Source organism: Plectrocnemia conspersa, unplaced genomic scaffold (assembly GCF_051122295.1).
Source record: "Plectrocnemia conspersa isolate PC_06_02 unplaced genomic scaffold, ASM5112229v1 ptg000014l, whole genome shotgun sequence".
NCBI lineage: Eukaryota > Metazoa > Arthropoda > Insecta > Trichoptera > Polycentropodidae > Plectrocnemia > Plectrocnemia conspersa.
This window is the reverse complement of record NW_028277178.1, coordinates 23962147-23989514: the sequence shown is the minus strand read 5'-3', so window position 1 is coordinate 23989514 and position 27368 is coordinate 23962147. Positions and strand designations below refer to the sequence as shown.

The following is a 27368-nucleotide window of genomic DNA, read 5'->3' as shown; positions in this document are numbered from 1 at the left end:
TCTACGAAACTGTGGAAGAATGTACAGGTAACTCTGGCTCCGTAGTTTACATAGCGTTATCCTATTATATAAACGGATGCGCGCTTCCCACTCCCCGCGCTATATCTCGAAAACCATTAAGCATACGAAGAAATAAATTATAACAAACTTGTAGAAAATTTTATTTTCTATAAGTTTTGTTAAACATTTAATGACATGCAACGCAAAAGAGGCGAGATATTTGCAAAAAAACGATTTTTATGACCTTTGACCTTTAATATCTTGATTAGCAGACACGATATCGTTTGAGACTTTTTACCATATATTTAGAACGCCAAAACAAAGGTCTGTGCAAAATTTCAGCTTGTTATCTTTCATTCCGAGGTTAAACCCTTATTTGACTGGACTACAAGGAATCAGCCGTATTTTCTTCCCTCGACCATCTGATTAAGTCCAGCCAAATCTCCGAGAATATAAACTGATCTTCAATACAACTTGAAAACTACGACAAGAAACACGCATATATGTATATAATCCTTATTGTACAGGATGATTCAATTCGAGTTTCCTATGTTGGCCGCACTGTAAATCAGACAGCTGTCAATAATCACGCGCGTTCAAAGTTTTTTTCTTGTATGTATAAAAGGGCTAAAGGAACTTATACCTGAAATACATCAGTAATACATCTCAAACAACTGTAGTTTAGTTCAGATTCATTATTTGAGGTCGGTTTTTACTTTTTTCATATATTATATATATTCTTGCTATGATTTTTCCAGAGACGGGCCTCTTGAGGAGAACACGCCTTGGGAATTTGTCCCCTCTCCCGCTTATCTATGAACATTAACATATTGAAGTAGAAACCGCCTCAGAAGTAAACATCGTATGACGCTTTCGCAACTTTTGTAACGTAAAAACGTAAAAGCTTCATACAGTAAAACACGTAAATAGTAAAAGAATGTAATTTTTTACTCGGAAAAAGTGGCGTGCGAGTATTTGCACCTTTGCACGCAATAATTTTGTAGCGTTATCGCAAAGCGCATGTCGCGACCCCGTCAGATAATTAGAGCAATATTTTTTTGTAATGTCATGTCGGTCAGAATTCACACATGCTAACTAGAGCTTCTTTCGCGATTTACGTATATGTATCTTGCTTATTTTCGGAATAATTGATCTTTTGGGATTAATGTGCTCGCGGATAGATAGGCGTTCGCTTTGAAATCAATGACGCAACTTTTCCTCTTTCTTCTTTCGACGCCGTCATCCCATGTCGGGATTCCTTGATCGCTTGGTGAAAATATTTCTTTAAAAAAGTCCGACTGACAGTTTGATATGGAGCCAACGAAAACGCGCCCTAGTCAGGTTTAACGCTTGACAACGTCAGTTAATATAATACTTAGGTGCGGCAGTCGCAAGGGTGAGTTATGATTTACGTTCAAAAAATAAAAATAATAAGGCCAAGGTTAATTTTACGCAAAGTCATAATAAATAATAAAAAAACGCAACTTCAAATTAATAAATATATTTTTAATATCACAAATCTATTTGCAATATTCCCTAAGAATTTTTGTTAATTAATTATTAAATCTATAAATTTACAGTGAAAACAACCGAGATGGACTGCAACATGGAATCCGTTTATAACAAAATATAACTTTATAAGTATATAGATTACACACAAATTACTTTATAACATGATGTGATAGATATTTAAATTTATTAAAAATCATATATTACAGCACATTTTCTTCCTCTTAAATAGTAAGTTTTCATATTACATTGATATATTTTATGTTTATTGAAAATTAAATCTGTCAGAAGGAATGGTTTGTGAAATGCAATATCTTTGATTTTAGACACTCGTAAGAAAAAAACAATATTTACAAAGTCAGTATCGTATTTTTTACTTTAAATCGTTCAAATTTATCAAACAAAATAGCTGCATTCATCCTCCTGTTAATTATTATTCAATATATAACAATATTATATATGTATAATTATTTAATAGGCCAGTTACGAACAGTCGAACAAAAAATAACGGCTGACCTTTACAACTGATGAATATTTACACTTTTGTAAATTGCCTAATTTAATAAAAAGTGCTTCACGTGTAGATATATAAATACAATTAGCTATTTAACGAATATATTAAATTAATTTGAGTTGTAGTTTCTATACAGTATGTAGTAGCAAAAGAGTTAGAATAATAATTTAAAAATATACATTTTATACAATTGCTCTAGCTTTCCAGTTAACTAGAAAGACGTTAATATTAAAAACACATTGGTAAATACATTGTCATCGATCTGAATAATTATTATTATAATTTTATTTTGATATCCATAGATTAACAATTGAGATACATAATTAAGTATACAATTTTAGACTATCTTTACTAGTGGTCAAACTTTTTGAACTTTAATATGAGTGTAAAAAATCAGCTACTAAATTCAACTTAATCATAATTGGTAAAAAAAAAAAAACGAAACAATAACAAAGTATTATTTTTACATATTCTTAATTAACATTTTGGTCTTAATTTACATAAGAAAAAAATCATAAATTTCCCCTTCTTTATATTTGGCTTTGAGTCGACAGTCTTTTTTTTTCAACAAAATTTTACCTTTAAACGTTCCGACAAAATGACCATTAAATGATATATAAAATATTACTAACAAAATAAATGCAATTATTAGATAAAGTTCGAGAGGTAGTGGATGTTTTACGTCCCTAGTAGAGGTTGTTTTATTTATAAAAAAAAAATTATCTTCCGGGGAAAGAAAAACAATGCATAATTACAAACAAATATCATTTAAATTAAATATAACAATATATTTTTTTTCATTAAATTAAATAGAGTAATGAATATAAATCGTAGATTTGCAGGATATTTTACATTTTGCATTTATAACAAGAAATTATAATATCTATTGATTAAAATATCCACATAATCAGTCAGAAAATTCATTAATATTATCTAAAAATATGTATTTTTTTAGATCTATTTTATGCATAGGCTAAGATAATTTACATATAAGGTTTTAAATATATAAACACTGTAATCATTGTATGTACACATCTTAGTCAACATGTTCCAACGACATAGATATTGTTCTGAATTAAATAATGTCTATATATATTAGAAATGTTTCAGTTTGTTCACAAACCGTTGAATTGGCAGGTAATTCGATCACTAAATCATAATTTAAAATTGCATTTAATGCAAACTTCAACTAATCCACATTTAACTAGTAATTCACAATGAAAAGCTATTTATGTACACGATGCACAGTACGCGTTCTTCTGGCGATATCGCCAAAATGTTCAGCACTAAATATTAATTTTGAACATCGTTAACTATTGCGCTTCTCTGTAGAATGGATTTCCTTTGATCGGCAAAGGATGGGCCTCCGTGTTGAACACCCAATCGTCTAATGATATTAACGAGTCGTCCGAAAACAGCAGATAGAGATACTGAAATATATTTAATTCAAATTAGAATATATAGAACATTATCAATTTTTTTGTGTAAGCAAATTCACCTTTAATGTTTCAGCTAAGAAGAAGCTCTGTTGAACGTCGTCTTTCGGAGATTCTTCTAAATAGACATTCCTTATTCCTGTATATCCGCCATCAACACGACAATGTTTTTCAATCGCCTATAAAAACAGAAAAATGTAGTAAACATGCTACATAATTAATACATATAAAGTCAACCCTTGTTTAACATCACAATCCAATTACATCTTTTCATTCAGCCCTAAGGTTATAATTTCATTTTTAGGCAATATAGTCTGGAATTAAATCGAGACCTACACTTGATGAAACCACTAAAAAGTATGTAAATACTTTTAATACAGTATCATTAGATCTCTAAACCACTCTTAGTCAAAAGTTTATCAGGGACGTCATTTGAGGAAGCAGTTAAGGCATTTGCAACCTTCTTGAATTTGGCCAGAAAGATGCATGTAATTATATAAATTCTATGAATCTTAATAAAAATAAAAAAAAAAACAGAAATGTCGTCCCTTAATCTAAATAAGAAATTCTTGGGTTATTTCTTAAAGAAAAACTAAAAAAAAACAGTCGAATCTTTCCCGAAAGTATTTTTTTTTAATATATAATTTCAGTGAAATCATATTGGAATATATTTTCACCAGTAGATATATATTTTTACCAGTGAAAATATAATTCATCTGGCAGGTGCTAGTGAAATTATATGATTTAAACTTTTCTATATGTAGTAATATAATTTAAACATATATGTACATACTTATCATGATTTATTTACAAGCGATATACAAATATGTGTATTTTTCAGTCAAGTTATATTTTCACTAGTGAAGTCCACCAGTAGATATGTATATATTTCTACTAGCGAAAATTTAATTTAATTGATAGGTGCTAATTAAATTATAAGCTGCTCTAAAATGTTTATTAAGCTCAATTAGACAGTTGTGAGACGTCCATTTTAAACCCAAACCTAACCTAACCTTTTGTTTAAACCCAAACCTAACCTAGTGAAAGTTTTAAAACTAACTATAGTTTTTAAAACTTTCTTTAAATCAAGTCCAAAATACAAGCTAAGCCAATTCGTGTCACAAGAGAAAATAAGCGGAAGAAAAAGTATAGACAGACATTGTATCTCGCATATTGCTCTATAGTTCGTCAGCACTTAAATATCACACAGTTTTAAAAATACTAGCTGTCGGTACCTCACTATCGTGAGGTACCGATAGCTAGCGAGTGTGCGAATACCGGACCCTCAACTTTTTGGGTTTTAAATATAATTTTTGCTTCGTTCTGATTTTTTTAAATATTTTTTAAAATTTAATGGTTCAAATTGGACATTACTATTTAGGATTTTCAATGATAGACAAAATAGTTCAATCTATAAAAAAGTACTTAACATTTTCAATTCATTTGAAAATAGGTTTACAACTTGACTAAATATTTCCAGAAGAAAACATTTTATATTATTTATTAGATTTACAACGTTAGATTTTATCGTTATATTGAAACTTAGATATTTAATGATAAATCTAAATATTGTATATCATTTATGAATAGGTTTAAAACTTGGCTAGATAATAATAAATTAAAAATTGTACTATGAAATTTCAATACAGCGAAGCTCACGAAACCAATGAATAAATTTTGGTGTACTGAAAATTCGTTATATTGAATGTAAGGAAGATGATATATTTTTATTTTATTTTTAATTACTATATTACTACAGCATCAAAATAACCTCTTATAAGGTTGACAGATCGTTTTTTGCCCTTGTTTAAGGAAAAATGAAAAAAAAATGTTTTATAAAAAAAGTTTGAGGGTCAACGAAACACCTGTAATGTCGCTTTTGAACACATCTGGCACACGCAAAGTCAATGATGAACTGAATTCTTAGAAATATTTTGTCAAGTTATAACGTCATTCTTAAATTCGGAGCAAAATATTTTGTTATACTGAGATTAGTCTTCATTACAATGAAAACATTTTGTATGCAAATTTTTCGGGGACAAATTAAAGATTCGTTATACTGGGAATTTCGTTATTTCGGTATTCGTTACAAAAAAATATCATTGTATTATTTTTTAAAATAGGTTTGTAACTCTACTAAATATTAATAAAACAAAAAATATCAAAATGTTTTCAACATAAAAAATAATATTAAAACGTGACATTTTGTATCATTTAAAAGTAGGTTTACAGTTTAATAAATAATAATAATAAATAGCATCGGTTACACATCCGCTCAAAAATATTACTGATATGAAAAAATATTTTGTTACACCTTACTAACGCAACAACACAATCGATCATATATAGTTAGTGCAATGTGAGTGATTATAAGTCATTGATTGTGTTTTAGCGTATTTTAGGTGTTTGAGTGTCAGTTTTAACGCTGCATAACACAATTTTATCATAAATTTAAATTTTCGTAACAAAAAAGTTTTTTGGTGACACCATAAGTTACTTTATAATTAAAAAAATATTTCTATGTTTTATGTGTAAATATAAAAGTTAGTTTTTATTTATATTTACTAATTAGAAAGAAACAATAAGCTAAAAATATCAAGCATCAAATCTGTTACTTTAGACCAAAAGTGCGCTTTAAAAATATTAATAATTTTGAAACCTTTGTCTTTTTTGATTAAAAAATATTTTGATTTACATATTTTTTAAAGTAAATGTTTTTCTGCGCAGCATTATATATTTTAATAATTAATGAGTGTAAAAAGTTTTCACTATATTTAAAATGAATAATAAGCTAAAGATATTTAAAATCTATAATAAATTAATAATATTTAAAATCCATTATAAAATAAAAAATATTTTTAATGTTGAAAAAAATATTTTGAATAAATCTTGAAATTTTATTCTGAAACTTTTAATTTAAAATATATTTAAATTAGTGTTATACATTTTTGTGTAGTTTACTTTCAAAGGCGTTAGTAAGAGGGATTTTTGCAATATTAGTTGGTTGGTAATGAAGAGTACTTATTTTGAAACTTTGCCCCTTTTTGTTGAAAATATTTTTTAAAGCAAAGTTTTAAAAATTCTCTAAAAACTAAAACTTTTAATTGCCAACGTTCGCCAAAATTTAGGTACATATTTTTTCTGTATAGAGAATCTAATACATATCCACATTATTTATATTATATTTTAAATCTATAAACTAAAAAAACATTTTTTTTAGTATTTTATGATTTTTATACATATTTTAGTATATGTTATACAATTTAAATCGTTAAAATCAATTTCGTTCGTTAAAATCAATTTAGTTCGTTCTCAAGCGCGGGACTTCCCAAATTTGCTTACATCTGACAGCTGTCACATCTGGTAAGCGCTCGCTAGCCGCTGCACCCGCTGCGAATTATGTTGTAATCGCGGCACTTTCCAATTGAAGATGATGCAAGTGATGCAGCATTTGAAATTATAGACAAAACTATAAATTGTGTGTGTGCCAGTAAGTGTTTAGTTATAAATGAATAATATAACACGGTTATTCTAACAAAATTACTATTGACTTTCCAGGATCTAATATTAAAAGACAAACAGCGGTGATTTGGCAATTAAAGGTATACATACCGAAGTTAATTAAACATATTACAATGCTAGTAATAATAAAAAATATATGACATATTGTGACAATTTTGTAGAAGATGAAAAGATGCCAATCTACGTGTTTAATCCTCTACAGTACATCCATCAATTGTGTTCTTCGGTTGTCGTTTAAATTTAATTTATGGATTATATTAGTAGTAATAATGTGTTCAATGTTTACTCTTGATAAGAGTCTTATTGTTTCTTAATTATTTTTCAGAAGCAATGATGGAACAATTTGATGACCTATATGGCTACAATGTAGAATTGGTGTATATAAACAAAGAGTTAATCTTCTCGTGTTGAAGTCACTGTCAGCAAGTAATATATTTTTATAAAGAACATACTACATAAGTTTGATGTAACTGAATATCTTAAATTTGGCTATTCAGAAAAAAAAATGATGGCACAGAACAAAAATTGTACATATTTTGCCACATCGGAATTAAAAATAACCCACTCTTAGATATTTTGGCTATCGATTATTCCAGGTATGCAATCACATATTTATAATCATTGTAAAATGTCGTTTATTAGATAACATCCAAGAAACTACACATTTATAAGCTGTCCGACAGCGCCGATTTGATCGACATTAACTTTCAATCCTCACATACTAAGGATATATTACACGTTCATGTTTAAAACATAACTGGTTAATTTAAAATTCTTGAAATCTAACGTATATGTGTATTAAATCGGAAAGCAATGATAATGTTTATGTAATATAAAAGAAAAACTCACTTTCCGGCCTCGGAGCCCGGCGACGGGATTTCAAAATTTGAAGATTTCATTACAAAGATTGTTTTATGATTGTTTATCTAATTTAATCAATGTATTCTTCTTATCCTAAACACATTATGTATATATTTAATTTTCATAGTTATATAACACACCTAGTTAATTTGCAATCCGATTATTTATAAAAGCAAAAACTCACTTTTAGGCCTCGGAGCCCGTCGCCGGGAATTCAAAATTTGAAAATTTCATTACGAAGATTATTTTATGATTGTTTATCTAGTTTAATCAATGTATTCTTCTAATCCTCAACACATTATGTATATATTTCATTTTTATTCAGTCAAATGACTAATTATTGAAAATTATTGTCGCGTAGCAAAATTTTATTATTAAATAATAATTATATAAAAGTGTTGTCACGGTACTATCTATTTGAATTTGAATGCTTATTTTTCATTGGTCGACGCTATTTGAATATTTGAATGCTTATTTTTGATTGGTCGAAACAACAGAACGCATTGCCGGCGGCTCGAAAATCAATCGGAACAAATTCAATTTTAATTTTTATTATTATTTATTATTATAATTCCTTTGTTTACGTGTATTGTTACACACCGTTCATACAAAGCGATACGATTTATAGAGTAGATAATTGAACGGAGAATGTTTCGTTTAAAGTTATGCGCGTCCGGAAGCGACGACGGCTTAGAACAATTATATATAAGATGATTAAAATATGATATTTTTACCGATATTGTTAAGAGTACTGGTTATGTATTCAAACCGAATTTTGGGCAATATGAGTGCGCAAAAACAATTATCACTTTTCAGAAGTCAAAAATTCACGTCAAAAGCAATAAAATCGTGTCGGCGCCATAGCATTTTTTATTTTAAAGTGTTTCGACCACTTGACTCTTTTGAAAATATTTTTTTTTAATTAAAAAATTTGTTGACTTTCTTAAAAATAATCTTAGAGAAGAAAATAGAGGTATAAAACAAGGTTTCGAATTGGAACTGAACCATAAACTGGAAAAGAACGTTATTTTTGTCGGAACGAAAACCGAGTTGAACAGAAAAAAATATCGGTTTATTTCGATTCAGTACATGTTCAAACACGTAGTCACAAAAAGTGAATCCTTTGCAACATTTGAAAAATATTTCGAACAAATTACAGTTTTTAGAGAAATCAATTTCAATCATAAATGAACAAGCACAATTATCTAGTGATACATCTGATTAAAAGGTAGACAATTTAGAGGATTTTTTAAGAAGTAAAGAATTGGCAATATACACATAGATTCTCTATTTCTACAGATGTGGACTTTAAATTCATATTGAATATCTTTAACCCTTTACAAAGATTAGACAGAAAAAAACTTTTTTTTGATTATTGGGAGGAAAATAAAAATACATATCCTCATTTGAAATTGTAAGCCTGAACATTAAAATTTTTATTCTATGTAATTTATTGAGATATTTCATTAGATTTGTGAGGATTGTGTCAACAGTAGCATTATAAATCATCAATCAACAATGGTTTGTCTAACAATAGGTATTAGAAAATCGGCAGAATTGACATCAATTATTACTACAACTTTAAACCCTTTGCTTCATAAGCTGCGAAACTGGATTAGAAAAACACCTCGGCCTTGCATAGAACAAGCATTGTTTAAATTATACTTTGTAATTATCGCACAGCAACCCTGAAACCATTTTCATTGAACGATAAGTACCAATGCCATTATCAAACTAGCTTCCTAAAATAACTACTATAAAAGGTCTAACACTACATAAAATCACTTGACGGACTCTCAAGACTCGCCAATTTAACTCCGCTGCGCGATAATGATATTTCCTTTTTATATACACATTTTGATAAATTATATCATATATTTTGTACAATAAACTGTTATCAGCTTTTCCGGCGTCTATCTAGTTGCAAAAACGATACCACTCCCGAAAGATTATTATATGCACATTTGATGTTAAAACGTCCCTATGTTTTTGATAATATGCTAATATGATTAATAACCAATTACAAAAACTAGCTGTCGGTACCTCACTATCGTGAGGTACCGATAGCTAGCGAGTGTGCGAATACCGGACCCTTAACTTTTTGGGTTTTAAATATAATTTTTGCTTCGTTCTGATTTTTTTAAATATTTTTAAAAATTTAATGGTTCAAATTGGACATTACTCTATAGGATTTTCAATGATAAACAAAATAGTTCAATCTATAAAAAAGTACTTAACATTTTCAATTCATTTGAAAATAGGTTTACAACTTGACTAAATATTTCCAGAAGAAAACATTTTATATTATTTATTAGATTTACAACGTTAGATTTTATCGTTATATTGAAACTTAGATATTTAATGATAAATCTAAATATTGTATATCATTTATGAATAGGTTTAAAATTTTGCTAGATAATAATAAATTAAAAATTGTACTATGAAATTTCAATACAGCGAAGCTCACGGAACCAATGAATAAATTTTGGTATACTGAAAATTCGTTATATTGAACGTAAGGAAGATGATATATTTTATTTTTAATTATCACATTACTACAACATCAAAATAACCTTTTATAAGGTTGACAGATAGTTTTTTGCCCATTTTTAAGGATACTGTATGAAACAATAAAATTTGTGAAAAAAATGTTTTATAAAAAAAGTTTGAGGGTCAGCGAAACACCTGTAATGTCGCTTTTGAACACATCTGTCACACACCACGTCAAGAACGAACTGAATTTGGAGAAATATTGTGTAAAGTTGCAACGTCATTCTTAAATTCGGATCAAAATATTTCGTTATACTGAGATCAGTCTTCGTTATAATGAAAACATTTTGTATGCAAGTTTTTCGGGGACAAATTAAAGATTCGTTATACTGGGAATTTTGTTATTTCGGTATTCGTTACAAAGAGATTTCGTTGTAGTATTTTTTAAAATAGGTTTGTAACTTTACTAAATATTATTAAAACAAAAAATATCAAAATGTTTTCAACATAAAAAAGAATATTAAAACGTAACATTTTGTATCATTTAAAAGTAGGTTTACAGTTTAATAAATAATAATAATAATAAATAGCATCAGTTACACATCCGCTCAAAAATATTACTGATATGAAAAAATATTTTGTTACACCTTACTAACGCTATAACACAATCGATCATATATAGTTAGTGCAATGTGAGTGCTTATAAGTCATTGATTGTGTTTTAGCGTATTTTATGTGTTTGAGTGCCAGTTTTAACGCTGCATAACACAATTATATCATAAATTTAAATTTTCGTAATAAAAAAGTTTTTTGGTGACATCATAAGTTACTTTATAATTTAAAAAAAATATTTCTATGTTTTATGTGTAAATAAAGTCAGTTTTTAATTACATTTACTAATGAGAAAGAAACAATAAACTAAAGATATCAAGCACCTAATCTGTTACTTTAGACCAAAAGTGCGTTTTAAAAATATTAATAATTTTGAAACCTTTGTCTTTTTTGATTAAAAAATATTTTGATTTACATCTTTTTTAAAGTAAATGTTTTTCTGCGCAGCATTATATATTTTAATAATTAATGAGTGTAAAAAGTTTTCACTATATTTAAAATTAATAATGAACTAATGATATTTAAAATCTATAATAAATTATTAATATTCAAAATCCATAATAAAATAAAAAATATTTTTAATGTTGAAAAAAATATTTTGAATAAATCTTGAAATTTTATTCTGAATCTTTTAATTTAAAAAATATTTAAATTAGTGTTATACATTTTTGTGTAGTTTAGTTTCAAAGGCGTCAGTAAGATGGATTTTTGCAACACTGTGCGCTTAGTAGTTGGTTGGTAATGAATAGTACTTATTTTGAAACTTTGCCCCTTTTTGTTTAAAATATTTTTTAAAGCAAAGTTTTAAAAATTCTCTAAAAACTAAAACTTTAAATTGCCAACGTTCGCCAAAATTTAGGTACATATTTTTTCTGTATAGAGAAGCTAATACATATCCACATTATTTATATTATATTTTAAATCTATAAACTAAAAAAAATATTTTAAAAAACATTTTTTTTTTGTATTTGATGATTTTTATACATATTTTAATAAATTTTATACAATTTAAATCGTTAAAATCAATTTCGCTCGTTAAAATCAATTTAGTTCGCTTTTAGTTGCTTTGACAGTTCTTCTGTCACATCTGGCAAGAAATATGTTATAATCGCGGCATTTTTGTTACAAAGTGACAATTGCAGATGATTCAAGTGATGCAGCATTTGAAATTATAGACAAAACTATAAATTGCGGGTGTGCCAGTAAGTGTTTAGTTATAAATGAATAATATAACACGGTTATTCTAACAAAATTACTATTGACTTTCCAGGATCTAATATTAAAAGACAAACAGCGGTGATTTGGCAATTAAAGGTATACATACCGAAGTTAATTAAACATATTACAATGCTAGTAATAATAAAAAATATATGAAATATTGTGACAATTTTGTAGAAGATGAAAAGATGCCAATCTACGTGTTTAATCCTCTACAGTACATCCATCAATTGTGTTCTTTGGTTGTCGTTTAAATTTAATTTATGGATTATATTAGTAGTAATAATGTGTTCAATGTTTACTCTTGATAGGAGTCTTATTGTTTTTTAATTATTTTTCAGAAGCAATGATGGAACAATTTGATGACCTATATGGCTACAACGTAGAATTGGTATATATAAACAAAGAGTTAATCTTCTCATTTTGAAGTCACTGTCAGCAAGTATTATCTTTTTATAAAGAACATACTACATAAGTTTGATGTAACTGAATATCTTAAATTTGGCTATTCAGAAAGAGGAATGATGGCACAGAACAAAAATTGTACCTATTTTGCCACATCGGAATTAAAAATAACCCACTCTTAGATATTTTGGCTATCGATTATTCCAGGTATGCAATCACATATTTATAATCATTGTAAAATGTCGTTTATTAGATAACATCCAAGAAACTACACATTTATAAGCTGTCCGACAGCGCCGATTTGATCGACATTAACTTTCAATCAAATGTCGTTTATTAGATAACATCCAAGAAACTACACATTTATAAGCTGTCCGACAGCGCCGATTTGATCGACATTAACTTTCAATCCTCACATACTAAGGATATATTACACGTTCATGTTTAAAACATAACTGGTTAATTTAAAATTCTTAAAATCTAACGTATATATGTATTAAATCGGAAAGCAATGATAATGTTTATGTAAAATAAAAGTAAAACTCACTTTTCGGCCTCGGAGCCCGGCGACGGGATTTCAAAATTTGAAGATTTCATTACAAAGATTGTTTTATGATTGTTTATCTAATTTAATCAATGTATTCTTCTTATCCTCAACACATTATGTATATATTTAATTTTCATAGTTATAACACACCTAGTTAGTTTGCAATCCGATTATTTTTAAAAGTAAAACTCACTTTTAGGCCTCGGAGCCCGTCGCCGGGAATTCAAAATTTGAAAATTTCATTACGAAGATTATTTTATGATTGTTTATCTAGTTTAATCAATGTATTCTTCTAATCCTCAACACATTATGTATATATTTCATTTTTATTCAGTCAAATGACGAATTAATGAAAATTATTGTCGCGTAACAAAATTTTATTATTAAATAATAATTATTTAAAAGTGTTGTCACGGTACTATCTATTTGAATTTGAATGCTTATTTTTCATTGGTCGACGCTATTTGAATATTTGAATGCTTATTTTTGATTGGTCGAAACAACAGAACGCATTACCGGCGGCTCGAAAATCAATCGGAACAAATTCAATTTTAATTTTTATTATTATTTATTATTATAATTAAATATATTTCCTTTGTTTACGTGTATTGTTACACACTGTTAATACAAAGCGATACGATTTACAGAGTATAGAATTGAACGGAGAATGTTTCATTGAATTATTATAATTAAATATATTTCCTTTGTTTACGTGTATTGTTACACACTGTTAATACAAAGCGATACGATTTACAGAGTATAGAATTGAACGGAGAATGTTTCATTGAAAGTTATGCGCGTCCGGAAGCGACGACGGCTTAGAACAATTATATATAAGATTATATATGTTACGTCAATAAGCAGAGAAACAATTTAAATATCACTTTCTGTCATCATCATATCAAATAAGAGCTGACTTTTAGTTTATAACAAAATATAAGAATACTTTACCTGCACAGCTTCCCAACCCCAATCTCTATATTTCTGTTCTTTTGTTATTCTCCATAGAATGAAGTAACTTTCAATGGTTTCTGGACGTAAGATATAATATTTTTCATTACTCTTTAAGGCTTTTGCTTCCACAGCTTCGCTAAATCTAAAAAAATTAAAAGTGTTACTCCATCTCTTGATAAAATAAAATATTATTTTAAGCCAAGTTTTAAACCGCAATTAATAAAAGAGGATGACATTTTAAATAATTTAATTAATGTGACAATAATTATAAACGAAATAATATGGATTATACCTGAAAGCTTCTGGTCCCAATTTTGTAGTCGATCTGTCGTAACTCTCGTGACACGTATTCGTCAATCCTTGGGCCAATTCCATGAATTTAGACGACAATGAAGTTTTTAACGTTTTTGCGCCGAGTGCAAATAAACCACCTATAAAATTCAACAATATACACATAATTAGATTATTATTAATTTAATGTTATTTACACGGAGGGGCAATACAAAAATTGAATGTTTAAATCCTAACCTGAAAAACATGACAGATGGTCCATTTTGTCCTCTAAAATTCGATCATACTTTAGATCGGCCACATACGTGAGTCCGTTCGGTGACGTTCTAATCATGTTATCGATAATGGACTTCATGGCGTCGTCGAACATTTGACGCGCTTCAACGTCTTCTCGATCTTGTATCCAAGCTTTCAATAAATATTCATAGAAAGAATCGCCAAGACCACCAAGAGACATATGATCTAAATTAAACAAGCATACGTTAAATGTTATATATATTAAATTACAAACAAATATACACTTACGCTGTCCCCATTTGCCCGTTTTGGGATTGATATAATTTGGATACAATCCTCTGGGTTTTTCCATGTTTTTGAGAATCTCTCTCACCCGATCGACCTTTTGCTGGTATATAGGATTTCCTGTTATCTCGCTAAGATATGTAAATTCCAAATGAAGTGTTCCAATTTCAGACAATATGCTACTGCCTCCGCTAGCCCATCCGTAATTTTTGCTTATCTGTTGACACAAAATTGTTAATTAGAGCAGTGTGTAGAATTGTGATAAGAAATTTATGAACTTACGCCTGTGTTGGGATTTATTAGAGAATGTGGAATGCCAGTAGGAGTTTGAAATGCTGGTAGCAGTTTATCAGCAACATGACGCGCTTTATCTCTAAACATGGTGTCACCTGTGAGTGCGTAACAGGTGAGCATACCGCCGATAAATCTGATTGTAGTTTCGAACACGGACAGATCGGTAACCTGCAATCAATTATTTATTTATTTAACTTATGTATATGTATATTTGTGAAATTAAACTACAGATTTTTGGAACAGATATTCATTAAATTAAATTTTTATTTTAAAAATGGCATCAGTTATATACAAATAGTTTAAATTTTTATACACAAAACATTTACATAGCAAAAAAATACTTCTAAAAATCTAAAACAAATATTTTGAAGAGAATAATACACTAAAACAATATTTTGCTACAAAGATAACATTGTTTTTATGCAAATATATCGATTGTTAAAACTTAGTTTTAACTAATTAACTAACTCTTTATTATAAAATACTTTTAAATTATTGTTTTTATGAATTTTTTTATATAAAACCAGTACTTTACTATCTGGGGTTCAAATATTATTAGATCATTTTTTATGAATTAGCTCATGATGGTAATAAAGTAGAGTCAAAAATAGTTGCGATGACTGGTAAATTCTGTAAATATTAAGCTGTGCATATTTCATGAGGCTATAGCTCACTGTATAAGAGTTTCTGCTCAAAGAGATTTTCTATTCTATGAGCTGATTTTAAAATTGTCTCGAATTTTTTCCTAGTATGAATAGTTTTTGTTTAGGTGCTATTTAACAGGGACAGATATGTGAATTTAAATAAATACTTAGTTCCAAAAACTGAATTATTTGTGCATTTACGCAAGGAAAATATTCATATTTATCTCCGGAAAAGAATTCGTTGGAGAGAGTTATTCATGGGGTGTTCACTGTTTGGTCCAACAGCCATTGTTTAATGGAACAATTATTTTATATATTACACATTTAAATTGTCCTTTTTTTGTTATAATCAATTTTTATAAACTATACTGTAATATAAATTTTTAAATTTAATAAAATCGTATCCATAAAAATGTTGACTTGAAAAATTGTCAAGGTCTATTTTCATAATTTAATTTTTTTAAATATTTTTTCAATGGTTTTCAAACTATATTTTGCGAATTTCTTAGAATGTATATACAAAAACAGTCAAGGCTATTAGTGGTAGAAATTATATATGAAGAATATCTTCACAATTTAATTGACTTGAATCAAAATCTAGTTGTGAATTAATAAACTCAAAACATTCATTATTTATGGATATGTCTATACTTTAGTATTGAATTATATACTTACAACATTGTCTAATGTGAGATTCTCAGCGATCCAATCGCGTCCTTCTTTGAATTCATCATTCAAGCCCATAATATACAACGTATCCAAGCCGTCCAGAATCGTAGCTCCCAAATTGGAAGATCCGAATATACTGGCAGTGTGACCTCTTTTGGAAATGGGCTTCAGCTCGTTCTTTCCCCATGCGTACAGCTTGTAGTTATCCCAAGCGTGTCTCATCATCTGAAATTATAAAAAAAGCACGTCAGAGTCTTTCGTGATAAAATCACATTTGATAACCTTTCACATCACATTACACAATAATTTATAGCAAACAGATAAAATGAGTTTTATCTATCGTATTTGAAATGTGGAAGCACTTGTTCTACATAATTTATATATCAAAAAATTGGATATTCATAAGAACCTCTTTCACTTTTTCCCTTCTCTTGCACGTTTCGTTGTCCGAATTTTTGTTACGATCATAAAATTGTATGTCGTATGCATTCGCATAGCGGTTAGACGCATTGTACGAGGCTTTTCGGTAAACGCGCACATTTTCGACGTTTTCCAAGTCTGTGTACATTCTTTGTATTTTAAGATCATTGTGGATGGTAGATATGAGTAAAATCGACGATATAACCAACATCGACACTAATATGAACAGCATTAAAGCTCTTAGTTTACGCATTGTGTTCTGATTGCCTGTTGATTAATAAAAATATTTTAGCACTCGGTAGGTATGTATAAAATAATAATTCTGAATTAAATCTCAAAATAATATTCACTAAAGTTAAATTTATATCAAATAGATAACACAATATTTATTTATAATAATATAGAACATTATTTTCTTAGATAAGTAGACACCGGAAAAATTCCTCGATATGAAAGTTTTAAAAATATTAGTTTATTAGTTATTAATTATTTTGATATTTTCACACAATTTTAATCAACTATCAAATCTAATGACGTCATCAGTAATATATTATTTGTTACAAAGACATAAATTTCGACAAAAATATATCGTTGGATGGATGGTACCGGATGTTTAATTATAAGGAGATAAATATCAAGTAACAATGCTCATTTCAATTTTTCAGCCCATGATTTACCAACAAAAAATAAGTGTAAATGGTTATAAAAACACACTAGTGCCACGACGATGGGTTTATATTTATGTATTATATATTAACACGATCAAGTAATACGGTTTCAGAAAATCCCACATTCGCAAAAACAAAACAACATGAATTGTGTTTATACCACAAGATGGATGACGTGTATGTTTAATGTCAAACTGCTTCGGACAAGATAATAATATTTTTTATCTGATATGTATTTAGAGCTATAGATACGGTTCGATTATTTCAGCACGATGCGCGTGCTGTCGGTCCGAGAACGCGAATGTTACTAATAGCGTAACATTTGTTTCGTTGCGATAACCGAGCGATGATGATAGCGACTGTCCGAACTTGCTGTCGCCAACCACTCACTCGATCGAACGACAATGAACGGGTCATTCACTGTCGCCTGATTTTTTTTATGTACGCGATGAAAATTGGATTTTTCCCAACAATGCATCTACATGGGAAACTGTCGAAGCGCATGATCGCGCAAACGTTGAACCATTTCGCGGTTGAGAATGTCGATCAAGTGTCATTTTTAGACGATGAAGTATTTTAGGTAGTGTTCGGTTATGATCAGTCGCGATAATGACTTTACTATAACGTAAACAAATTTGTTTTTAATATTTAACTTATATGTAATATACTTGAACGATATAGTCATGTCATATCTATTCAACCATTTAGAACCGCGATGACCATCGTTTGGTTGGCTATAAGCAATAATTATAGAATTAGGTATGCTGCACATATACAAAAATATATTCACTGTGCTATTGATTAATTTCATTTCATTTTTATATCTGTAAAAACATCGCCATTGATCATCGTAAAATTTAGATATATTATTGCCACCTCATTCGTTCATAAAATTCACCCATTAATCTCCAAAATCGCGGTATTAAAAAGTTTATTCTTAAAACTGACGATGTTTCAATAAATTATTTTTAACATATCACATGCCACATATTCAATACGATTTATGGTTTAAAATTAATCACGACTTGATTAAAAAATCTTTTAAAAATATTTATTTCAAGAAATTTAAGTAAAATAAAACTCAGTCAAATATATTTACAAAACGTCGATCAACTTTGCCACTGTCTCTTAAATTTAACAAACACATTATGAAACTTCGCTCTAAAGGACTTGCTGCCATTGCGGCCCTCAATCCGATATTCATTAGAAAAAGTGCGCTCACTACAAAAATTTAAATAATTAATTGAAACCATTTTAATATATAGTTTGCTCGATTTGAAGTAACCCATTTTTGTTTGAATTGCAAGTCATTAAAAAAAAGTTAATACACCTTTTATTCTGATCCTTAAGAGCTTAAAATAGTCTTTGAATACTAACTTCTGCGTAACCACACTAACCCCTTTAATCTCATGCATTAGAAACTACGATAGCAATAACCTTATATTAAAATATAAGAACTTCAAAAAAACTTATTTGTAAAAAAATCAGGTTCTTTTCCTTAAATCGTAGCTACCAAAATTTTATATTATATTATTTTTATTATTAAATTGTAGCTAATAACAAATTTGTAAACATGGAAAAAAACTATTTATGTATAGTGCTTCTTCTTGACAATTTCTCGAGAAAAATGCCAAATCGAGAATTCGCAATCTCATCTTGAGAAATTTATTGGTTTCTCGAATTTTTTTTATTAAAAACTAAATTTGTACGAATATTTTTAAATGTTTTACAACCGCTGCGTAAAAAAGTATAGGTCTGTGCCAGATGTTTGAAAATATCCACGCTTTCTTAGAAGCTTCTAATAGAGATCAGAAGTATTTTAATAACAATAAATTGTTCGTGATTTTTTGCTCAGATAATTTTAGAACAAAGTTTCACAAAATAATTTTTGCCTGCCGGCGACTTTTTTGTATCTTGTTTTTAATCTTTATCTTGTTCGAAATATGTAAAATTTACAGTAGCAACAGCTGTTATTGACAATTTTTTCTACAATTTGTGTTAAAATAAAGGAGCTCTACATCAATTTATGGGATACATCTCATATTTGTACATATAAGAATATTTTGCTATCTCTCAATGAAAGCGACGAAGGAGGATGCCTTGATCATGACAAATGCTTCAGTGCTACAGTATTAGTAAGGTTCATAGGTCGCAAGGACAACGATCGAGAATTCAATAACAGAGGCGGTCGTTGTAATACGAAATAAGATTAAGGTTAAATAAAAATTTTAAATGTCTTTTATTTTGTTTCGTGAGGAATTTCAACCACCTGCGCATTAGTAAAGATTTAGAGGTTAACATAACGACCAGTTGAACAACGAAAAGATATATCTTATTAAAAATAATTATCAAGCTTGTTACGAGTAGTGTCTTTTTTTATAAAATGCTAAATCAAAAAATCTCATTTTTTGCTGATTTCACTAACATTTTCATAAAGCCTTTTTTGTTAACAATTATTCTTAATAAAACTTCGTGCAATGATTTGTTTTTATACCTGTGGTAATGCGTGATTATTAATGGCTTATGAAAGTTTGTGGTTATTGTGCAATATTAAGTGTCCTACACGATTTTGATATACAACTTAATATAATTCGCATGATTAATCATTGAAGCTGCCCACAGTAAAAATCAAGGCTCTCGTGCGACAAAAATGTGAAAATCTAGTTATTATTTTGTTTAAAATAATTTTGTACGAATGTTTTATAACCGCTGCATAAAATGGGTCCGTGCCAGATCTTTAAAAAATGCATGTTTATTTAAAGCTTTTAACATAGATTAGAAAAATTGTTTACAATTTTTTCAACTACACTATTCGGAATTTGGTTATCTAAGAACTACATAAATAATCAAATAAGTAGAAACCGCTTGGACAGATTGAAAAAATGTATGAGGGCTTTCTTTTGATATAATAGATGTAAAATAACTATTTCTTTACGTTCCGGGTATAAATACAGAAACTTAAAATTCATCATACTGTGGTGAATTGCACATATTAAATATATTATCATGTTTTACAGTCGTTTTGGCTAAAAAGTTACACTCCTTTAATTTCAAAATCTCAAAATTTGTTAACAAAATGCCAGTTTCACAGTGTAAACTAAAAACGGTTAATAATTAAATAAACCCAATAATTTGAAGACCGAAAAAAATACAACGGCCACGCACACTTTATTTATTCATATATGATACATATGCCTAAAAAACAATATTATTGTTATACGTATCATTTTGTCATTATTAGGAAGCGGATACAATGGTTTCGCTTATAAAAAGCACACGGAAGACACACTATTTCTTCATTAGAGTACATTTAAACCGGTACGGTTATTGTGAAAAATCTCTCAGACCAACAGACATTTCGAGAGGCATCATCAATGAGGGATTCTTCAAGGACTCTGACATGTCTTTCAGATCTACCCCGATTCTTCCTCATTTGACAGTGAATTTTGTATGTATATCGGTATGTATTTAAAACAAATTTTTCACGTTTAATTGGCTGAATAAGGCACACCATCCGGCAACAAAATAAAAATCTTCTTGAGCTGAAGAACAATATTCTTAGAGAAAACCGAGCGTTAGTGCCAGATATTTTGCATGCAGTTATGAGAGGTCATTAAAAGAACTCGCATTTGTGAAGATGAAAATGGGGGTCATTTGCACGATATTTTTCTCATGTACAGGACAAAAAATTTCCATACATTGTAGATTATCATGGCAATGAAACATAAATATTTTCATAAATAAAGACAAAGAAAATATTTCTACAAAATAAATATATATTTTATAAGAAACTACTTACTAATATAAAAATATGTAACTTAGTGAGTCGTACCGTTTTTTATTTGGCATAAAAGTTTTCTTCTTTTTTATATAAAATCTCGGAATTTTTCAATGTAAACTGGAAATTTATAATTAAAATGTTAAGTTGAATCTCGACATTTTCTTAAAATCAATTTTGTACTGTAAATGAACTTTGACAATTTAATTAAGTAAAATTGCAGCTTTTAAAAAAATGCTAGAAAAACGGAAAACGTTCATAAATAAAATGTCTAAATATATGCGACCAGCGAATTTGAAAATATTATCCACCCCTGATTTAATTTATTTTTTGACAAATAACATTTTTAATATATCATAAATAATATAATAATGCTAAAACGACACTGTAAGGCGTTTTAGCCGTTAATACGCCTTTGTAAGGCAAAGTTTTATTTTGCTATTCTTCGCAGCACCTTTGATTAATTACCTTTCTCAACGAGGGGATAATAAGTGTGCGTTACAGTAATGAGGATATTTTAGACGCTCCTTGGTTCTAATGAGATTTATTTAATTTCTGAATTTAAAAAAAGGAACTTCAGTTAATCTTTTTTTTTAAATAAATATTTGTCCTTATCAAATTCTTATAGGGCAATTAATTCATTATTGCATTAAGGTGAGAGCATGTAGCTTTTAGTATGTCCCATAAAACTGACAGATACAGACAGTAAATAAAGCCTTATAATATCTAATAAACATACACAATGTGATAAATTAAAAAAAATAAGGAGAGCCTAGATATTATCCACCGCTTAAATTATACGTATATTAAATCATACTAAATGTATACAAAGCAAAGCGTTCAGAAGACGGTCAATATATACACCGGAGAATGTTTGCGCAAACAAGCGTTACGAAATTCAGTTCTTTGTAAAATGTCGCACGGTGGCCTAAAAATCTGATTTATTATAACAAAAACGCCCGTCAAACATTTCTATTGTTAACTATTGAAAATAATCGTTTAGTAGTGTTTTGCTTAAGTGGAGTTTTTAATTCGTTTATTACAATTGTTGTTTTGAACGTTTCGTAATAAAGTTAATCATTGTAATATTGCATGTACGTATACCGAGAGTAACGGCGATTTAAAAACAACACGATTTATACGCCGTTTTTATCGCTCATGGCGGAGAAAACTGCGGATTTGACGATCAATTCAAAGAGAGCGGATATTGGACAACAAAATACGATACGATACAAATGACGCAAAATACACGGTTTAATCTTCAGATGGTTTCAAATCACAAGGGATTATAAATATGAACCGTTGTTCTTTATATGTATGAATATTCATAGCATCAAAAATGTGTTTTATTAGTGACTGGAACAACTAACATGAATATTGTATATTTTTAACATGCGATACTAGATAGATATAGTCAGGGTTTTTTTAACAAAAAAGATTTTAATAATGAAAATTATATTAAAATATCATTTAAATTAAATTAAAAGCAGCTTTCCTATATGTACCACGAAGCGCATAAAAGTTGACCGGTGAAAGATTCTGGATTTTGTAAGTATTTAATTAATTACATCAATGTCTGGTTTATTCGATTATATAATTTCCCTTCAATTGCCCGTTGAAATTTCGAGTTTAGCTCAAAATTGTAATTTTCAAATTTTTTTAACAAAAAAATTGTGAGACAATTACCTATAACAGCTGTTACTACTTTACAAAAACAATATAAATAAAACTCTTTTGGATTATCGAAAAAGAAAAATAGCTCTAAATCGTTTTGAATTCTGCCGATTTCCATGCGTAATTTATTCTTATTGAAGCGGATTCTTAGATCACCAAAGCAAAGATAAGCCGCTGGCCGGTTAAAATAACAGAAAATCGCAAAAAATGTAAGTCATTCAAATACGTGCGATCTTCCGAGAAAGTAAGCATTTTTTCAAACATCTGTCACGAGCACCTTCGGAAAGGTTTTTTTTATCTGAGTGTCTTCTTTTATTACTTGAGCAAAAATGAGTATTAAAAGTTTGTAAACAATGTTTCATCAATCCCAGACCCTAATTAAGTATGCATATTAGATATAAGCCCAACTTTACTTATGGAGTAAACCTTTTAAAAATATTCGTACAAATTTAATTTTATACAATAAAAAATGAGAATTTTCAATTTTACATTTTTCTCGAGAAATACTTTGTGATCGTAATCGAAAAACACGAGTGATGAGTGTGAGATACAGGTGAGAGCATTTTCCCCTCCTTGAATTTGGCCAGAAAAATGCATGTTATTTGATAAGATGCTATGAATCTTAATAAAATCAAAATATTAAAAAAACCACCGAATGTGTTTTTATTAATTTTTAGCCCCCCCCCCTCCTGGATAAATATAAAAAATACAGTATTCCGAAAATATTTTTAAAACATAATACATTTTCACCAGTAGATATATATTTCTACTAGTAAAAATATAATTCAATTGGTGAAATTAGATGCTGCTCTATAATGTATATAAAACTCAATTTGACAGTCGCGAAACGTGTATTTGCTGCTGAAACCCAAACCTAACGTAATGAAAGTTCTAAAATTAATTATAGTTTTAGAACTGTTATTAGGTCAAGTCTAAAATACAATCTAAGGCAACTGATAGCGAAAGAAGTACAGACAGACGCCGCATCTCGCATATTGCCCCATAGTTTGTCTGCATTTGAATATTCACTGTTTTAAAAATATGATGGCTATCCTTACCGATATTACCACGGACTTCTGATATGGGAGTATTTGTCGAAGTATATTCAAACCGAATTTTGGTCAATAGGAGGGCGCAGAAAACAATTATCACTTCTCAGAAGTCAAAAATTCACGGCAAAAGCATTAAAATCGTGTCGGCGCCGTCGCAGTGGGAACGCTCGGCAACGAGCGTTCCCACTGCGACGGCGACGGCACGATTTTAATGCTTTTGACGTGAATTTTTGACTTCTGAGAAGGGATAATTGTTTTCTGCGCTCTCCTGTTGGTCAAAATTCGGTTTAGATGTTATTCATTTCATTATTACTCTGTAAAATTACTATTGTAAAAAAAATCTTAGCTTCTTATCATACCAATGTTGCCATATTTTCTGTCATCGTTACAGTTATTGTTTTGGTATATTTTTAGTGAGACAGGCGATTGAGAAATAACCAAAATTTTTTTTCATTTTTAAACTTGAGGTTAAATTTAAAAATAAATAAAATAAAAATAATGACCTTATATTTACGTAAAAATAAAGAAACAAAATGTTGCGAAGATTGTCAATCGATTTTTAAGAATCAAGAGTACCAAACATGACAAAAAATGCCCTGGATATAATGATCAGTGAAATGAAATATTCGCGTATGGTTAATTATATTGGATTAGAATTACAGTTAAAAATACAGATATATAAATATATGTATATATAGATTCGATATTCTGTGAGCTAATATTTTGTATTTAATTCAAGTTCATAAAGAAATTCAACAACAACATTTATAAATATGTCAAAAATTTTAATTATTTAATCGATTAAGATCAGATTATATATTTGTTGTTCTTTCTTTATATTATCCGAACACCACTTAGCGTCTGTGAAAGTGCGAACTTTGCAGATAGGTAAACAAATCCAAAGTATCGAAGAAGAAAAAAATAAAAGTTGACTGCGTAGCGTTTTGAACAAATAAAATTATAATAGCGCTTTAATGTCACTCTAAAAATAAAATTTAAACAATGTAACAATTGTGGCGTAACTTTTTTGCGAACAGAGAAAGCGTGATGAATATTGAAATACATAAGTATAGTCCAAATCTAAAAAAAAAACAATATAAGCGTTCACTGAAACAAGCACTTGATACAAAAACATTTAGTTTGCCAAGTTATAATGGTATGGTAAAAGTGTAACAAATAATATTATGAAAATTGATAAAAAAGGTTTTATAAAATCTAAAACAATCACCGATTTCGAACCAGAAATAAATTGAAAATATACATACCACGAAAAGTTTTCAAATAATTGTTATTTTCTTCTTTAACGATATAATAATCAAATATATGTATATGTGATCCTAAAGGGTTGAAAAAATCAATAACAGTTACTGAGATGAAGAGCCACAGTTGCACTCGGAAATATGAGTAATTTCTGGAATTACGGCTATTAGTTATTATGGCCATGACTGTTATAAATAAATAAAAATAAAAATATTAATTTTGCAAAACAAAAAACGCACAATTTGATAAAAAAGTGACTACCTGAGTTGTTGTAATACACGCAACTGTTTTACATTTTAAACCTATTAAATTCTATTTTTTAATATATTCTAGGCCAGAGGCTCGCGAGCCGAATGCGGCTTTTGCGGTACGTAATATGTTGCTCTTCATAGATATAAATAATGTATATTAACCTCTTAAGGATAATAATATATACATAGAAAATTCGTATTTAAATGTTTTAAATACTTTAAGCAATTATAAATATGTTTCCATAACTATGGAGAGACTAATGTGAAATATTTGGAAAAATTAACAATCAGTTTTATTAACAAAACATCAGAAATCGGCAGATCACTCAGAATTAAATAAACTCATTGCACTTTTAATTGCGTAAATTACTATCCAATACCACAAAAACATTAACCCTCATCGTTTTGAATAAGCATTGTTTGCACATCATTTGTAATTATCGGACAGTCGCTCAATGTGCGGCCTTGAAACCGAATAATTTCAGAGTTGTTATTAAATTCTAATAGGATTGGCTCTCAATTGACCTCGTCTCATATTCATCCAAGCTATATAAAACACGTGACACTTGGTCACTCACTGGAAACGGTACACATTCGACGGCCACGGTGTCTACTCTCAGACAAGACATCACCTGGCGAACATAGAAAAGACTCTCGGACGAGAACCATTCATCTTGAATCACCACTCTCAAGACTAGCCAATTCAATTCCGCCGCTCGATAGTGACACCTGATTTTTTCTCTACACATTTTCGATAAATTATATATTTTGTAAGATATACTGTTTTTGATGCGTCTCACTGACTTAATATCGCATTTAATACTTCAACATCTGTGCACATACATAAGTACAATTAGGCATTTCTCGAAAAATTAGAATTCTCGACTTCACTTCTCAAATTTCTTGAGAATTCTCGGGTAATTTTGATGAATGAAAAAATGTATGTAATACAGTCAAGTATTGCAAATACTTGAGAGATAATTGTCAAAAACAGCTGTCGCTACTTTACAAAAATAATATAAAAAAAATCTTTTTGGATTATATACAAAGAAAAATAGCCCTAAATTGTTTTGCATTCTTCCGATTTCCATGCGTAATTTATTTTTATCTGAGCGGGTTCTTAGATCACCAAAGCAAAGATAAGTACGCCGGCCGGTTAGAGAAATGAAAAATCACAAAAAAATTTGGTTATGCAAATACTATTTACATTACTATACATATTTTTAAACATTTGGCACGAATACATTTAGAAATGTTTCAATGCGAGTTTGAGTATTAAAAAATTGTAAACATTTTTTTGTCATTCCCAGACCCCTATTACCTTCCAAGAATTATAATCATAAGATAAATCAAATAATTATAAGGATATAAGGCATGAACCCGCCTTTACTTATGCAGTGTTATAAAAAGGGCAGTGGTTGTAAACCTTTTAAAAATATTCGTACAAATTTAATTTTATATAATAAAAAATGCTTTAAAATACTCGATTTGACATTTTTCTCGAGAAGAAGCACCAAGTACAATATATTATATGAATATGTAAACGTTAATTTTTGTTTTCTTTAATATGTAGGATCTATTAACTTTCAACTATACTTTGAAACGAAAACACATTACTGCGAAATTTGATCAAATTTAAGTTTTGTTCAACTTTAGAATGAACTAATTGCGTGAGTCGGAGACTGCATGTTAATTGTTGGATTTTTGGCAAATGTGCCATTTGCCTATTTTTTGGCCACATGTGTTTTCTGTTGAAGATAGAAAACACATGTTATTT

The 27368-nt window shown here is 28.9% G+C and overlaps 1 protein-coding gene across 2 annotated transcripts in view; it reads right to left on the bottom strand.

The window, feature by feature from the left end:
• Nucleotides 1-2552: 2552 nt before the first annotated feature.
• The window catches only part of LOC148226567 (mannosyl-oligosaccharide alpha-1,2-mannosidase IA-like), a 204890-nt gene continuing 180074 nt past the window's right edge, over nucleotides 2553-27368 (bottom strand). Inside the window, exons 1-10 of one of the 2 annotated variants that reach the window (XM_088204401.1) lie at nucleotides 17737-17885; nucleotides 16898-17175; nucleotides 16495-16713; nucleotides 15164-15343; nucleotides 14885-15098; nucleotides 14597-14821; nucleotides 14361-14499; nucleotides 14066-14210; nucleotides 3522-3638; nucleotides 2553-3453 (exon numbers count right to left, since the gene is read on the bottom strand). In XM_088204401.1, the coding sequence (XP_088060527.1) occupies nucleotides 3337-3453; nucleotides 3522-3638; nucleotides 14066-14210; nucleotides 14361-14499; nucleotides 14597-14821; nucleotides 14885-15098; nucleotides 15164-15343; nucleotides 16495-16713; nucleotides 16898-17161 (1620 nt within the window). In that variant the 5' untranslated portion in view covers nucleotides 17162-17175; nucleotides 17737-17885 and the 3' untranslated portion in view covers nucleotides 2553-3336. Of the gene's footprint in view, nucleotides 3454-3521; nucleotides 3639-14065; nucleotides 14211-14360; nucleotides 14500-14596; nucleotides 14822-14884; nucleotides 15099-15163; nucleotides 15344-16494; nucleotides 16714-16897; nucleotides 17176-17736; nucleotides 17886-27368 lie in introns of those variants that run through there. The other variant, XM_088204400.1, reaches the window with a different exon arrangement.